The 15,990-nt window shown below is 27.0% G+C and overlaps 1 protein-coding gene across 2 annotated transcripts in view; it reads right to left on the bottom strand.

Moving 5' to 3' along the window:
• Positions 1–12,729: 12,729 nt before the first annotated feature.
• LOC122249069 (leucine rich repeat containing G protein-coupled receptor chaoptin) overlaps positions 12,730–15,990 on the bottom strand; it is a 406,934-nt gene continuing 403,673 nt past the window's right edge. Inside the window, exons 10-14 of one of the 2 annotated variants that reach the window (XM_086542216.1) lie at positions 15,372–15,555; positions 14,562–14,687; positions 13,727–13,837; positions 13,334–13,425; positions 12,730–12,896 (exon numbers count right to left, since the gene is read on the bottom strand). In XM_086542216.1, the coding sequence (XP_086398342.1) occupies positions 12,749–12,896; positions 13,334–13,425; positions 13,727–13,837; positions 14,562–14,687; positions 15,372–15,555 (661 nt within the window). In that variant the 3' untranslated portion in view covers positions 12,730–12,748. Of the gene's footprint in view, positions 12,897–13,329; positions 13,426–13,726; positions 13,838–14,561; positions 14,688–15,371; positions 15,556–15,990 lie in introns of those variants that run through there. The other variant, XM_086542220.1, reaches the window with a different exon arrangement.

Below are 15,990 nucleotides of genomic sequence, written 5' to 3'. Positions count from 1 at the left end.
AGCCACAGACAAAAATAAAACAAGCAGAAATACCTACCAGAACTGATCACACTTTCTTCAACCATATTTACGATGTAGAAAAATCCTCCAGCACAAAAATGTTCAACGCCAACTGCACCTCAAGAGGACTATTTATACACGTTGACCTGAACGCATACAGTGCATTACGAATAGAAGGAACACGGGCTAGGATTCCTGGAATCCATACGCGAGAGGGAGGAACTGGGGGAGTTTATTCCACTTGTCCACAATTCTTTCCGTATTTTTTTTGCTGTTGAACTGATGGTTTAACGTAATTATTTCTGTTACGAGTTTCTATAAACATCATTATTATTATCATTGTCGTTGTTGTTGTTGTCGTTGTCATTGTCATTATTATCATTATCATTATTATTATCATTATCATTATCATTATTATTATCATTATCATTATTATTATTATCATTATTATTATTATCATTATTATTATTATCATTATTATTATTATCATTATTATTATTATCATTATTATTATATCATTTTATCATATTATTTTCATTATTATTATTATCATTATTATTATTATCATTATTATTATTTTTGTCATTATTGTATTCATTATCATTATTATTATTATCATTATTATTATTATCATTGTTATCATCATTAATATTATTATTATTATTATTATCATCATTATTATTATTATCATCATTATTATCACCATTATTATTATTATTATTATCATTATTATTATCATCATCATTATTATCATTATTATCATTATTATCATTATCATTATCATTATTATCATTATCAATATCATTATTATCATTATCAATATCATTATTATTAACATTATCATGATTATCATCATCATCATTATTATTACCATTATCATGATTATCATCCTCATCATTATTATTGCCATTATCATGATTATCATCATCATCATTATTATCATTATCATTATTATTATCATTATTATCATCATCATTTTTATCATTTATCATTATTATATTATCATTATTATTATTATCATTTATTATTATTTATTATTATATCATTATTATATGTATTATCATTATTATCATTATTAGATTATTATTATTATCATTATTAGATTATTATTATTATTATTATCATTATTATATATTATCATTATTATTATTATTATCATCATTATTACTTTTCTAATTATTATCATAATCATTGTTACTAATATCATTATTATTATAATCATTGTTACTATTATCATCATTATTTTATCATAATGATGATTATTATTATTACAATTATTACTATTGTTATCATCATCATTATTTATATTATTATGACAATTATTATTATCATTATTATTATATCATTATTATTATTATTATTATTATTATCATTATTATTATTATTATTATTATTATTATCATTATTGTTATTATCATTATTATTATTTTTTATTATGATTATCATATCATTATTATATTATCATTATTATTCTTATCATCATTATTTATTATTATATTATATTATCATTATTTTATCATTATTATCATCATCATTATTAATATATTATCAATATTATTGTTATCATCATTATCTTATTATTATCATTATTATTATCATTATTATTATCTATCATTATTATTATTATTATTATTATTATCATCATTATTACTATTATTATCATTATCATATTTATCATTATTATATCATTATTTATTATAATTATTATCATTATCATTATTATATTTTATTATCATTATTATATTTTGTTATCATTATCATTATCATTATATTATCTATTATTATTATCATCATTATCATTATATTTATTATATCATTATAATATCATCATTATTATTATCATTATCATTATTATTACATTATTATTATCATTATTATTTTATCATTTATTAGGTTATTATCTTATCATTATTATTATCATTATCATTATTATTATTATTATTATTATTATCATTATTATTATTATTATAATCATTATCATTATTATTATCATTATAATGATAATAATTAATGTTATCATTATTATCATTATCATTATCATTATATTATCATTATCATTATTTTATTATCATGGTTTATCATTATTATTATCATATCATTAATTATTATCATTATCATATTATTATCATTATCTTATATTATTATCATTATCATTATATCATTTATCATATCATTATTCATTCATTTATCATTATTCATTATTATTATCATTATTATGATGATTATAATCATTATATTTATCATTATCATTATCATTTTCATTTATATCATTATCATTATTATTATCATTATTAGTATCATTATCATTATTACTTTTATCATCATTATCATTATCATATTTATCATTAAGCATTCATTATTATTATCATTATCATTATTATTATCATTATCATTATTATCCTCATTATCATTTTATATCATTATCATTATTATTATCATTAATATTTCATGCATTAATCATACAGTTATTAATATCATTATCACTTATTACATTCACATTATTAATTATCATTTCATATTTTTATTATCATAATTATTATCATTATCATTATTTTTATCATTAATATTATCATCCATATTTGTATCATTATTATTATTATTATCATTATTATTATTATTATCATTATTACTATTATTATTATCATTATTTTTATCATTATTTTTATCATTATTATTATCATTATTATTATCATTATTATTATCATCAATATTTGTATCATCATTATTATCATTATCATTATTTTATCATTATTTTATCATCATTATCATTATTTTATCATTATTTTATCATCATTATCATTATTTTATCATCATTATTTTATCATCATTATCATTATTTTATCATCATTATCATTATTTTATCATCATTATCATTATTTTATCATCATTATCATTATTTTATCATCATTATCATTATTTTATCATCATTATCATTATTTTATCATCATTATTTTATCATCATTATCATTATCTTATCATCATTATTTTATCATTATTATCATTATTTTATCATTATTTTATCATCATTATCATTATCTTATCATCATTATTTTATCATCATTATCATTATCTTATCATCATTATCATTATTTTATCATTATCATTATTTTATCATCATTATCATTATTTTATCATCATTATCATTATTTTATCATCATTATCATTATTTTATCATCATTATCATTATCTTATCATCATTATTTTATCGTCATTATCATTATTTTATAATTATTTTATCATCATTATCATTATCTTATCATCATTATTTTATCATCATTATCATTACTTTATCATCATTATCATTATTTTATCATCATTATCATTATTTTATCATCATCATCATCATTTTATCATCATTATCATTATTTTATCATCATTATCATTATCTTATCATCATTATTTTATCATCATTATCATTATTTTATAATTATTTTATCATTATTTTATAATTATTTTATCATCATTATCATTATCTTATCATCATTATCTTATCATCATTATCATTAATTTATCATTATTTTATCATCATTATCATTATCTTATTATCATTGTTTTATCATCATTATCATTATTTTATCATCATTATCATTTTTTATCATCATTATCATTATTTTATCGTCATTATCATTATTTTATCATCATTATTTTATCATCATTATCATTATTTTATCATCATTATCATTATTTTATCATCATTATCATTATTTTATCATCATTATCATTATTCTATCATCATTATCATTATTTTATCATCATTATCATTATTTTATCATCATTATCATTATTTTATCATCATTATCATTATCATTATTTTATCATCATTATCATTATTTTATCATCATTATCATTATTTTATCATCATTATCATTATTTCATCATCATTATCATTATCTTATCATAATTATTTTATAATCATTATCATTATTTTATAATTATTTTATCATCATTATCATTATCTTATCATCATTATTTTATCATTATTTTATCATTATCATTATCTTATCATTATCATTATTTTATCATTATTATCATTATTTTATCATCGTTATCATTATCTTATCATTATTTTATCATCATTATCATTATTTTATCATCATTATCATTCTTTCATCATCATTTTCATTATCTTATCTTTATTTTATCATCATTATCATTATCTTATCATAATTTCATCATCATTATCATATCATTATTTTATTATCATTATCATTATTTTATCATCATTATCATTATTTTATTATTATTTTATCATCATTATTTTATCATCATTATCGTTATTTTATCATCATTATCATTATTTTATTATCATTATTTTATCATCATTATCATTATTTTATTATTTTATCATCATTATTTTATCATCATTATCATTATTTTATTATCATATTTTATCATTATTTTATCATCATTATCATTATTTTGTTATCATTATTTTATCATCATTATTTTATCATCATTATCATCATTTTGTTATCATTATTTTATCATCATTATTTTATCATCATTATCATCATTTTATTATTATTTTATCATCATTATTCTATCATCATTATCATTATTTTATCATCATTATTTCATCATCATTATTTCATCATTATCATTATTTTATCATTATTTTATCATCATTATCATTATTTTATCATCATTATTATCATTATCGTTATTATTATTACTATTATTATTATCATTATCATTATTTTATCATTATAATCATCCTTATCATTACTATCATCATTATCTTTATTACTATTATGATAACAATAATGATAATAATAGTAATAATAATCATAATAATTATTGTTATCATCATTATCATCATCATGACCATCCTTATTATCATCAATATCACTGATATTATTTTCCTCATCACCCTTATCATCATAATCATTATTGTTATTATCATCGCTATCATTATTACTAAAATATCACCATCCCCCTTGACATGACCAAGGAGGAACTCGGAGTAGGATTCCTGGAGTCCTTTGGCACGCGAGAGGAACAGGGAGAAGGAATTACTTGAAATGAAATGAAACTCATCGTGTATAAAGGGCATTTTTTTTTTGTATACATTTTATTGGAGGGGAATCTGAATATTCTTGTTCGATGTTGGATAATGATTACGATCTTAGGATTGTTGTGGTTATGGCATTGGTTATGGTTATGATTGTCATTATTATTACATTCATAGTTATTACTTTGATTAGAATCGTAATTGTGATTATGATTGTGATTTTGATTATGATTATGACTAAGACTATGACTATGACTATGGCTAAGATAATGACAATGACAATGACAATGACATTGACAATGGCAATGATAGTATTAGCAATAGCGATAATGATAGTGATAGTGATGATGATGATGATGATGATTATGATTATGATTATGATGATGATGATGATGATGATGATGATGATGATGATGATGATGATGATGATGATGATGATGATGATGATGATGATGATTATGATTATGCTAATGCTAATGCTAATGATAGTGATAATGATAATGATATTAGGCTACACTTGTTGCTTCTTTTCCCCCTAATTTTCTGCTGAGTTACAAACAGTTTCGCTGTATTGCGTCAAATCAAGATAATTATTATTGTCATTAACTTTATTGTGGCTGTTATCATTGATAGTGTTATTATCATTAGTGGTTTTACTATTATGTTATCATTGTTATTATTACCATTAACTTAACCATTATTACTATAGTAGCGTCTTACAAACAGCTTGTAAGTAATTACGGATGACAATGCTATTATCTTATGAGGTCATCTGAGGTAGGCGCGAGCATCACTCATTAACTGTTGTTAAGACAGAGGCAATTTGTATATCTTATTAAGACTGAATAACAGGTGGCGATTTAATGATAACAGATAGGATGGATATCCCTGAGCAATAAAAGAAACTAATTAAACTTAAAACAGAAGCTTTATTAAGAGCAAAAGAAAGCGACACATAAAAACAATCCACAAATAATATAACTGACATGAAATAGCCCAGTATCTAACTTATACTAAAGGTTTCTTACACCGATAAATTGATCACCTATGCTTATCTTTTAGGCGATCGAAAGCCTGGGTGGGTCTATTCACAGCGATTTCAGTAAATATAACGACCGGCTTTCACAAACAAGCCAAGTCCAGAGCGGTGCTGTTGGGTCTATGGTAGGCAGCAGACTCCCCCTGTGTGAGGATAAGGATACGCCAGTTTTGCGGAGCAGATGCTACGCCGGGCTTGTATGCAGTGACGCGAGCCCGCCTGTGCCAGCGTGTGCCGACTCGTGAGAGAATGTGCCAACGAGTGTTGACTCGATCTGAGCTTGGTCTTTACCCAACGCAGTGTCCAGCTACGTCAGTAACCGCCTGTGTGAGACTGGTGCTTGCCTTTTACGTGGGTGTGGGAATTGTGGGTAATGGAAATACGAGGTATGAGTTGCGCGCTGGACTATAATGACTCCAAGTATATGAAGAAAAAGATAACTATTTGCAGTATCTGATATGTGGACATCTTTACATTTATTATATCTTATTGTTCCGTTAAGTTATTGTGTTACGCTTCTTGTGACGAGCCATTAACACATATCGGTGGCGCCAAATGAGAGCAGGGCCCATAGGATGCCACTCGGAGGATTGTCATCTGACTCGGAGGCTGCTGTCCAGGTCACTACACTATTATTATTATTATTATTATTATTATTATTATTATTATTGTTATTATAATTATCACTATTTTTATTATTATTATTATTATCATTATAATTATTATCATTATTATAATTATTATCATTAATATCAATTATTATCTTTACTAACAATTATTGTTATTATCATTTTAATTATTATCATTACCATCATCATTATTATTTTCATTACTATCATTTTTAGTATCATTATTATTATATTGTTATTATTTTCCTTATTATCATTACTATTATAATTTTTACAATTATCATTATCATCATAATGATAATAATGATATGATAATAATATCATCATTATCATGATTATCAGTATCATTATCGCTATCATCATTATCATTAATATCATCATTATCATTATTATCACTATCATCATTATCATTAATGTCATCATTATCATTATTATGATGATTATTGTTATTACCATTATTATGATGATTATTGTTATTACCATTATTATGATGATTATTGTTATTACCATTATTATGATTATCATCATTATTATCATTATTGTTATTGTTATCATCATTATTATTAGCATTGTTAGTATTATCACTATCATTGTTATTATCATTATCAATGTTATTATTACCATAATTATCGTTATTACTATAATTGCTATTATTATTACTATTATCATTATCATCATTATTATCATCAGTATTATTATAATTTTTCATTTTCTATTATCATTCTTATCATTATTTTCACTATTATAATTTTTATTACCATTATTTTTAATCATGATGAGACTAATCATAATGATGACACTGATAATGATAATAACAATAGGGATAATAATAACAACACTAATCATTAAGAATGATAATGATAATAATAGTAGTAAAATGATAATGACAACAATGATAGTAATGATGATACTGATAGTAATAATAATGATGATAATATTGAGTATGATAATGATAATGTATATAATAATGATAGTATCAAAATCAACAAATAATGATGACAACTGTTATCATATAATCAGACATATATATCTGACAGCATATATGGTAAATATATGTCGTATATACAACAGACAATGAGACAAAACTCATTACTAAGCTAGGATATGTATAGGATATGTATTATGCACCAACCTAGAAGTGCAAAGCTTTGATTTGGATAAAGTTGTAAGATATAATCTGAATTTGAATTACTATTATACATCTTTATTGTATATTATTATTCAATTTGTTCAGTCTATGAGAAAACACATTTATTTATGTGTGTGTGTGTGGGGGGGGGGGGGTAATCAATTTATATATGTTATCCATATATATCTTCAGTGTACTTTTAATGCTTTTGATGTGCATTTTCAGTTGTTTTCAGTTGCTTTCCCATGAGGTATGAAACAAACACAGTATTATCATATAGATTTATTTTCTATACACGAAGTGAATTAAGTAAAAAGATAGTTTACTAAAGATAGATATTTCAGGTATCAATAAATGCAAGAAGGTGTGCAATCCAGGGTCTTGAAGAGAAAAATACACATACACTACACTACAAGAATACATGAGTAACCTTTTGTTCGTTAAACCAAGACTGTATTCACATACCAATTTACTATGTATCATTATAGCATGTTTGTGTTGACTATTGCCGTTGCGAGAAAGAGAGAAAGATGAAATCAAACACGTGAAAAGTTCTTGTTTTTCTTTTTTAGATAAATATGGAGAAAGTAATCTCAAAGAAACACTACTTATATATAACCGTTAAATAATACAAGAGGTTAAGGTACATCATGTGCAAGGATGATACAGTACTGTAATCAACTACAGACGTTATAAACGCCAATTTCTGAACACCAGATTTCTTCCAGAGGGTGAAATAACTACATGATTGTTCTAGGAAGACGTATGTAGGCCTATAATTACACATCTATACTACTTTACTCATTATCATTATCAATAGATTTTTTTTTTAACAACTGTCTTAGATTTGCAGACTCTGTTATTCTTTCTATAATAAATAACATAGTTATTAATATTTTTTTCAGGTTGGATTCTCTCGCATTGTCTACGTGAGATTCGCTTCCATTCGGCCTGCACAAACCTCTTCCGAAAAGAGGCCCTTTTAAGATTAGGTTAAAACTAGACTGTTCTTAAAAAAAACGCTTTTACAAATTTATATGAAATAGGTAGGCGAGACAATAATTGTTAATTGGTCTAGTTATATCAAGGAGGCAGGCGAAGGGGGTTAGAGGAGACGGGTGTGATGTGGAAGAGGAGAAAGAAGTGGAAGAGGAGGGAGAAGTGGAGGAGGAGGTGGAAGAAGAGGAGGTGGAGGTAGAGTATGGTAAGATGAAGAAAGACTGCATAAGAAAGACTGGAAAATGGATGGTTGGGGATGGAAACGTTGTTGAATAGGAGGAGGAGGGGAAGGATGAAGAAGAATAGAAAGAGGAGAAGGAAGGCGAAAAGAAGAAAGAATAAAAAGAGGGGGAGGAGGAAGAATTGGAGGTGGCGGGAGGAAAGGAAGAAAAGTCGACGAAGAATTTAAAATACTGATGATAGCAATGAAAATGCTAATAATAATAGTGAAAATACTGATGATAGCAATGAAAATGCTAATAATAATAGTGAAAATATTGATGATAGTAATGAAAATGCTAATAATAATAGTGAAAATACTGATGATAGCAATGAAAATGCTAATAATAATAGTGAAAATACTGATGATAGCAATGAAAATGCTAATAATAATAGTGAAAATACTGATGATAGCAATGAAAATGCTAATAATAATAGTGAAAATACTGATGATAGCAATGAAAATGCTAATAATAATAGTGAAAATACTGATGATAGCAATGAAAATGCTAATAATAATAGTGAAAATACTGATGATAGCAATGAAAATGCTAATAATAATAGTGAAAATACTGATGATAGCAATGAAAATGCTAATAATAATAGTGAAAATACTGATGATAGCAATGAAAATGCTAATAATAATAGTGAAAATACTGATGATAGCAATGAAAATGCTAATAATAATAGTGAAAATACTGATGATAGCAATGAAAATGCTAATAATAATAGTGAAAATACTGATGATAGCAATGAAAATGCTAATAATAATAGTGAAAATACTGATGATAGCAATGAAAATGCTAATAATAATAGTGAAAATACTGATGATAGCAATGAAAATGCTAATAATAATAGTGAAAATACTGATGATAGCAATGAAAATGCTAATAATAATAGTGAAAATATTGATGATAGTAATGAAAATGCTAATAATAATAGTGAAAATACTGATGATAGCAATGAAAATGCTAATAATAATAGTGAAAATACTGATGATAGCAATGAAAATGCTAATAATAATAGTGAAAATACTGATGATAGCAATGAAAATGCTAATAATAATAGTGAAAATACTGATGATAGCAATGAAAATGCTAATAATAATAGTGAAAATACTGATGATAGCAATGAAAATGCTAATAATAATAGTGAAAATACTGATGATAGCAATGAAAATGCTAATAATAATAGTGAAAATACTGATGATAGCAATGAAAATGCTAATAATAATAGTGAAAATACTGATGATAGCAATGAAAATGCTAATAATAATAGTGAAAATACTGATGATAGCAATGAAAATGCTAATAATAATAGTGAAAATACTGATGATAGCAATGAAAATGCTAATAATAATAGTGAAAATACTGATGATAGCAATGAAAATGCTAATAATAATAGTGAAAATACTGATGATAGCAATGAAAATGCTAATAATAATAGTGAAAATACTGATGATAGCAATGAAAATGCTAATAATAATAGTGAAAATACTGATGATAGCAATGAAAATGCTAATAATAATAGTGAAAATACTGATGATAGCAATGAAAATGCTAATAATAATAGTGAAAATATTGATGATAGTAATGAAAATGCTAATAATAATAGTGAAAATACTGATGATAGCAATGAAAATGCTAATAATAATAGTGAAAATACTGATGATAGCAATGAAAATGCTAATAATAATAGTGAAAATACTGATGATAGCAATGAAAATGCTAATAATAATAGTGAAAATACTGATGATAGCAATGAAAATGCTAATAATAATAGTGAAAATACTGATGATAGCAATGAAAATGCTAATAATAATAGTGAAAATACTGATGATAGCAATGAAAATGCTAATAATAATAGTGAAAATACTGATGATAGCAATGAAAATGCTAATAATAATAGTGAAAATATTGATGATAGTAATGAAAATGCTAATAATAATAGTGAAAATACTGATGATAGCAATGAAAATGCTAATAATAATAGTGAAAATACTGATGATAGCAATGAAAATGCTAATAATAATAGTGAAAATATTGATGATAGTAATGAAAATGCTAATAATAATAGTGAAAATACTGATGATAGCAATGAAAATGCTAATAATAATAGTGAAAATACTGATGATAGCAATGAAAATGCTAATAATAATAGTGAAAATACTGATGATAGCAATGAAAATGCTAATAATAATAGTGAAAATACTGATGATAGCAATGAAAATGCTAATAATAATAGAGAAAAAACTGATGATAGCAATGAAAATGCTAATAATAATAGTGAAAATACTGATGATAGCAATGAAAATGGTAATAATAATAGTGAAAATACTGATGATAGCAATGAAAATGCTAATAATAATAGTGAAAATATTGATGATAGTAATGAAAATGCTAATAATAATAGTGAAAATACTGATGATAGCAATGAAAATGCTAATAATAATAGTGAAAATACTGATGATAGCAATGAAAATGCTAATAATAATAGTGAAAATACTGATGATAGCAATGAAAATGCTAATAATAATAGTGAAAATACTGATGATAGCAATGAAAATGCTAATAATAATAGTGAAAATACTGATGATAGCAATGAAAATGCTAATAATAATAGTGAAAATACTGATGATAGCAATGAAAATGCTAATAATAATAGTGAAAATACTGATGATAGCAATGAAAATGCTAATAATAATAGTGAAAATACTGATGATAGCAATGAAAATGCTAATAATAATAGTGAAAATACTGATGATAGCAATGAAAATGCTAATAATAATAGTGAAAATACTGATGATAGCAATGAAAATGCTAATAATAATAGTGAAAATACTGATGATAGCAATGAAAATGCTAATAATAATAGTGAAAATACTGATGATAGCAATGAAAATGCTAATAATAATAGTGAAAATACTGATGATAGCAATGAAAATGCTAATAATAATAGTGAAAATACTGATGATAGCAATGACAATAATAATAAAAATAGTGAAAATATTGATGATAGTAATGAAAATGCTAATAATAATAGTGAAAATACTGATGATAGCAATGAAAATGCTAATAATAATAGTGAAAATACTGATGATAGCAATGAAAATGCTAATAATAATAGTGAAAATACTGATGATAGCAATGAAAATGCTAATAATAATAGTGAAAATATTGATGATAGTAATGAAAATGCTAATAATAATAGTGAAAATACTGATGATAGCAATGAAAATGCTAATAATAATAGTGAAAATACTGATGATAGCAATGAAAATGCTAATAATAATAGTGAAAATACTGATGATAGCAATGAAAATGCTAATAATAATAGTGAAAATACTGATGATAGCAATGAAAATGCTAATAATAATAGTGAAAATACTGATGATAGCAATGAAAATGCTAATCATGATAATGAAAATATGATAATGATAGTAATGATGATAATGATTGTGATAATGATAATAATAATAATCATCAGAATAATAATAATCATAATGAAGATAATGATAATAGTAATGATAGTAATATATATAAGTATAATAAAAAAATGATAATGATAATAGTGAAAATATTGATGATAGCAATGAAAATGCTAATAATAATAGTGAAAATATTGATGATAGTAATGATAATGAAAACAATAATAATGATGATGATAATAAGAATAACGATGATAATAACGATATCAACAATGATAATAAAGATAACACCCCCTTACCCGATGCCACAGTCACAATTCCGCTGATTATTATGCATGCGAAGGTCGGTGAGGAACACTGAATTGGGGACCCCCGGGTACCCTGTGGTGGACGGCTCTCCCAGCTTTGTCATCGGGTTGTTCTCTGCTGCCACTGCAACGTATCTGCGGGCGGGGGGATGCATGTTGAGGGGTGCTTGTATTTGGATGTGTTTTGTATTCTGTATTTTTTTTTTCATTGGTCTGGATTTTCTGTTGGTTTGATTGAGTTATTTTGATTTGTGGTTCTTTGTTCATTCATATATTCTTTTTTGTCTCTATATATATATTTTTTTATATTCTTTGATCTGTTGTATATTTATTCATATGATCTATTTATTTATCTACAAATAGTTTGGAAGATTTATTTGCAGTTGATTCTAATTCATTTATTCATAAGTTTACTTATTAACTGGTGCAATTGGCAATTCACTTTTTACGCGTTTGATTATTTTATAGTTTTATTTCTTTTATTTATCATTCTTGTTAATTGCAATTGATGAAAACTCGCTACTTGTTTATTGTTTAATCAATAAGATTACTGATTTATATATATAGCTTACTTGACTCTCCCAAGATTCTTGAAGACGTCTCGTGGAACTTCTTCCATGTGAGTTCGGTAGAAAGTAAGTTGCAATTCTCTTGATCGCAGTTCCTGCAATCAGGTCAAGGCGTTAGAGTGTCTAGATAGATTGCTGAATGAATTAAGCCTAATAAAGATTTTTTTCAGCTGTACTTCGGGTTGAATACAGTTGAATACAAATTAGTGTTTCATTTGATGGAATAATCGTTATGATTTGTTATATACACACACACACAGGCAAACCATAACTTATTAAGATTTTAATCGTCAACCCCCGATAAAATTATCAATCACTGTTCCTATTTCATCCAAAAATCAATATCTCGATGTCAATAAAGAAAGAAAGAAAGAAAAAAATCACAAAATAACCCACCTGTAGAGCTGTGGGCGAAATCTTGCGCATGCGCGGTCCCATGAGAGTGATGTTAGTCAGGCGATAAGGGAGTCCGTAGTTCATGAGTTCGGCGTTGAGCGTCCCGTCCACCTGGGCGTTGGGGAGCAGGTGTTAGGCCTTTGGAGGGGGGAGGACTGGGGGGTCCGTTGCCGTGTACTTATCTGTCTCTGTTTTATATCTTTATGTTTCTCTTTCTTTATGTCTGTACCAAGGTAGCTGGATAGCTGGATAATGAATATCGACACCCATAGAAAAGAAGAAGAAAAATAAGTCCTACTGAACCAACTCCCAATTCGCACAACACAATTATTCCCATTCCCAGTAATGTTGCCACCAAACCTGGAGGGGACCCGATCTAAGCAGCTTGTCAACAGCATTATTGCTTGCACTGCTAGAAATACTTCTACTACTATTACTGCTACTACTACTATTATAGTATTGCTACTACTACTACTACTATTATAGTATTGCTACTACTACTACTATTATAGTATTGCTACTACTACTACTACTACTATTACTACTACTACTACTGCTACTACCACTACTACTATTACTAATATTACTGCAATTACTACCTCTACTGCTACTACTACAATCTCCACTACTACTACTACTACTACCTTTAATGCCACAATTATTACTAAATTATATATTTCTTAAAAGCTACTACTACTACTACTACTACTACTTCTACTATTTTTCCATCTAAACACTATTACTCCTCCTCCTCCTCCTCCTCCTCCTGCTACAACTACGGCCACTACTACCTCCAGAATGAGAAGAATAGCTCAAGAATCAGTTCTAAAAATACCTCAAGAATAAGTTCCTGGAGAGAAGGGACGTTGTGTAGCGCTCTGGCTAGATTGAACCTGTTGATCTGCGGGTGGGTCGTCATGAACAGCCGTCGGAGCGAGGTCAGGGAGGTGAAGCAGCCAGCCTAGTTTGGGGTTCAGATTGGGTTCTATTAGTTTTGTGTAGGGGGAGGAGGAGGAGTTGGAGGAGGAGGGGGAGGAAGAGGAGGAGGAGGGGGAGGAGGGGAGGATGAAGAGGAGGGGGAGGGAGGGAGGGGGGGGGAGGAGGAGAGGAGGGAGAGGAGGAGGATGAGGGGGAGGAAGAGGAGGGGGAGGGGGGAGGAGGAGGAGGAGGAGGAGGGGGAGGAGGACGAGGAGGACGAGGAGGAGGAGGACGACAACGAGGAGGGGGAGGAGGAGGAGGGTTATAGTCGTGTGTATAGGAGTGAAGGGGGAGGTTCTGGGGTTGCATGGGGTTGGGTTGGGGTTTATGGGGGGGGGGGAGGTGTAGGAGGAGTGGATGTGGGTTGGATAGAGGTGAGAAGGAGAGATTGGGTGGGTGGGGAGAGGGGGATGGGATGATCCAAAATTGTTGAGGGATATTCTGTTTTGGATTGTAGTTTGGACTGCATTGCATTTTTGCATACTTTTTATCTGATTTCTCAAATATGATTTCGTTTACACAATCCACAAGAAGTAGAAATCTACAAATAAGACGATAAATAAATAAATAAACAAATACAGTAGAGAAAAAAAAATACAAAATAAACACAATAAATAAACGAAACGAAACCGAAACAAAACGAAAGGAAACGCGAGCAAAACCTCACCTCGAAGATCTGCAAGGGGAAGTCCCTAATGTCAAGGATCTCGAGGCGCTCGAGTCCCGTGAAGGATGTGTTGGTGAGGGACCTGATAGGATTCTTCTGCATGTACAGTTCGCGCAGACGTGGGAGCATCTGCCAGGCGTTGTTGGCAGGCACAGGCAGTTCGTTGTAGGAGATGTCCAGGACTCTGTGTGCGAAAGAAGGAAGGGGCAGAGGGGTCGCCGGGTTATTCTTTGTTTATTTGCTTCGGTGATTCGTTAATTCTGTGATTCATTCAGTTATTCGTTTATTCATTCACGAGCTTGTTCACTGTTTGATTTCATTATTGACTCGTTTACTCACTTATCCACTCATATATTCCCTTATTCACTCCTTCATTCATTATTCACTCCTTCACCCCTTTATTCCCTCACTTAACCACTCATTAATTCACTTCTACGCTAAGTCATTCATTTATTCACTCGTTCATTCATTAATTGCTCCGACGCGAATAGGATATCGTTTAATTTCGCTCATTCATCTGAAGTGAAGATACCTGATCTAATGACTGATAAGTTAATGATTTGAGCATTTAATTCAATCTAGACATTAAGGAGGAGGAGGAGGAGGAAGAGGAAAAGGA

This window comes from Penaeus japonicus, unplaced genomic scaffold (genome assembly GCF_977035675.1).
Source record: "Penaeus japonicus unplaced genomic scaffold, GWHDUDI00000001_assembly GWHDUDI00000001, whole genome shotgun sequence".
NCBI lineage: Eukaryota > Metazoa > Arthropoda > Malacostraca > Decapoda > Penaeidae > Penaeus > Penaeus japonicus.
The sequence above is the reverse complement of the archived record's forward strand: the minus strand, read 5'-3'. Positions and strand labels throughout refer to the sequence as shown.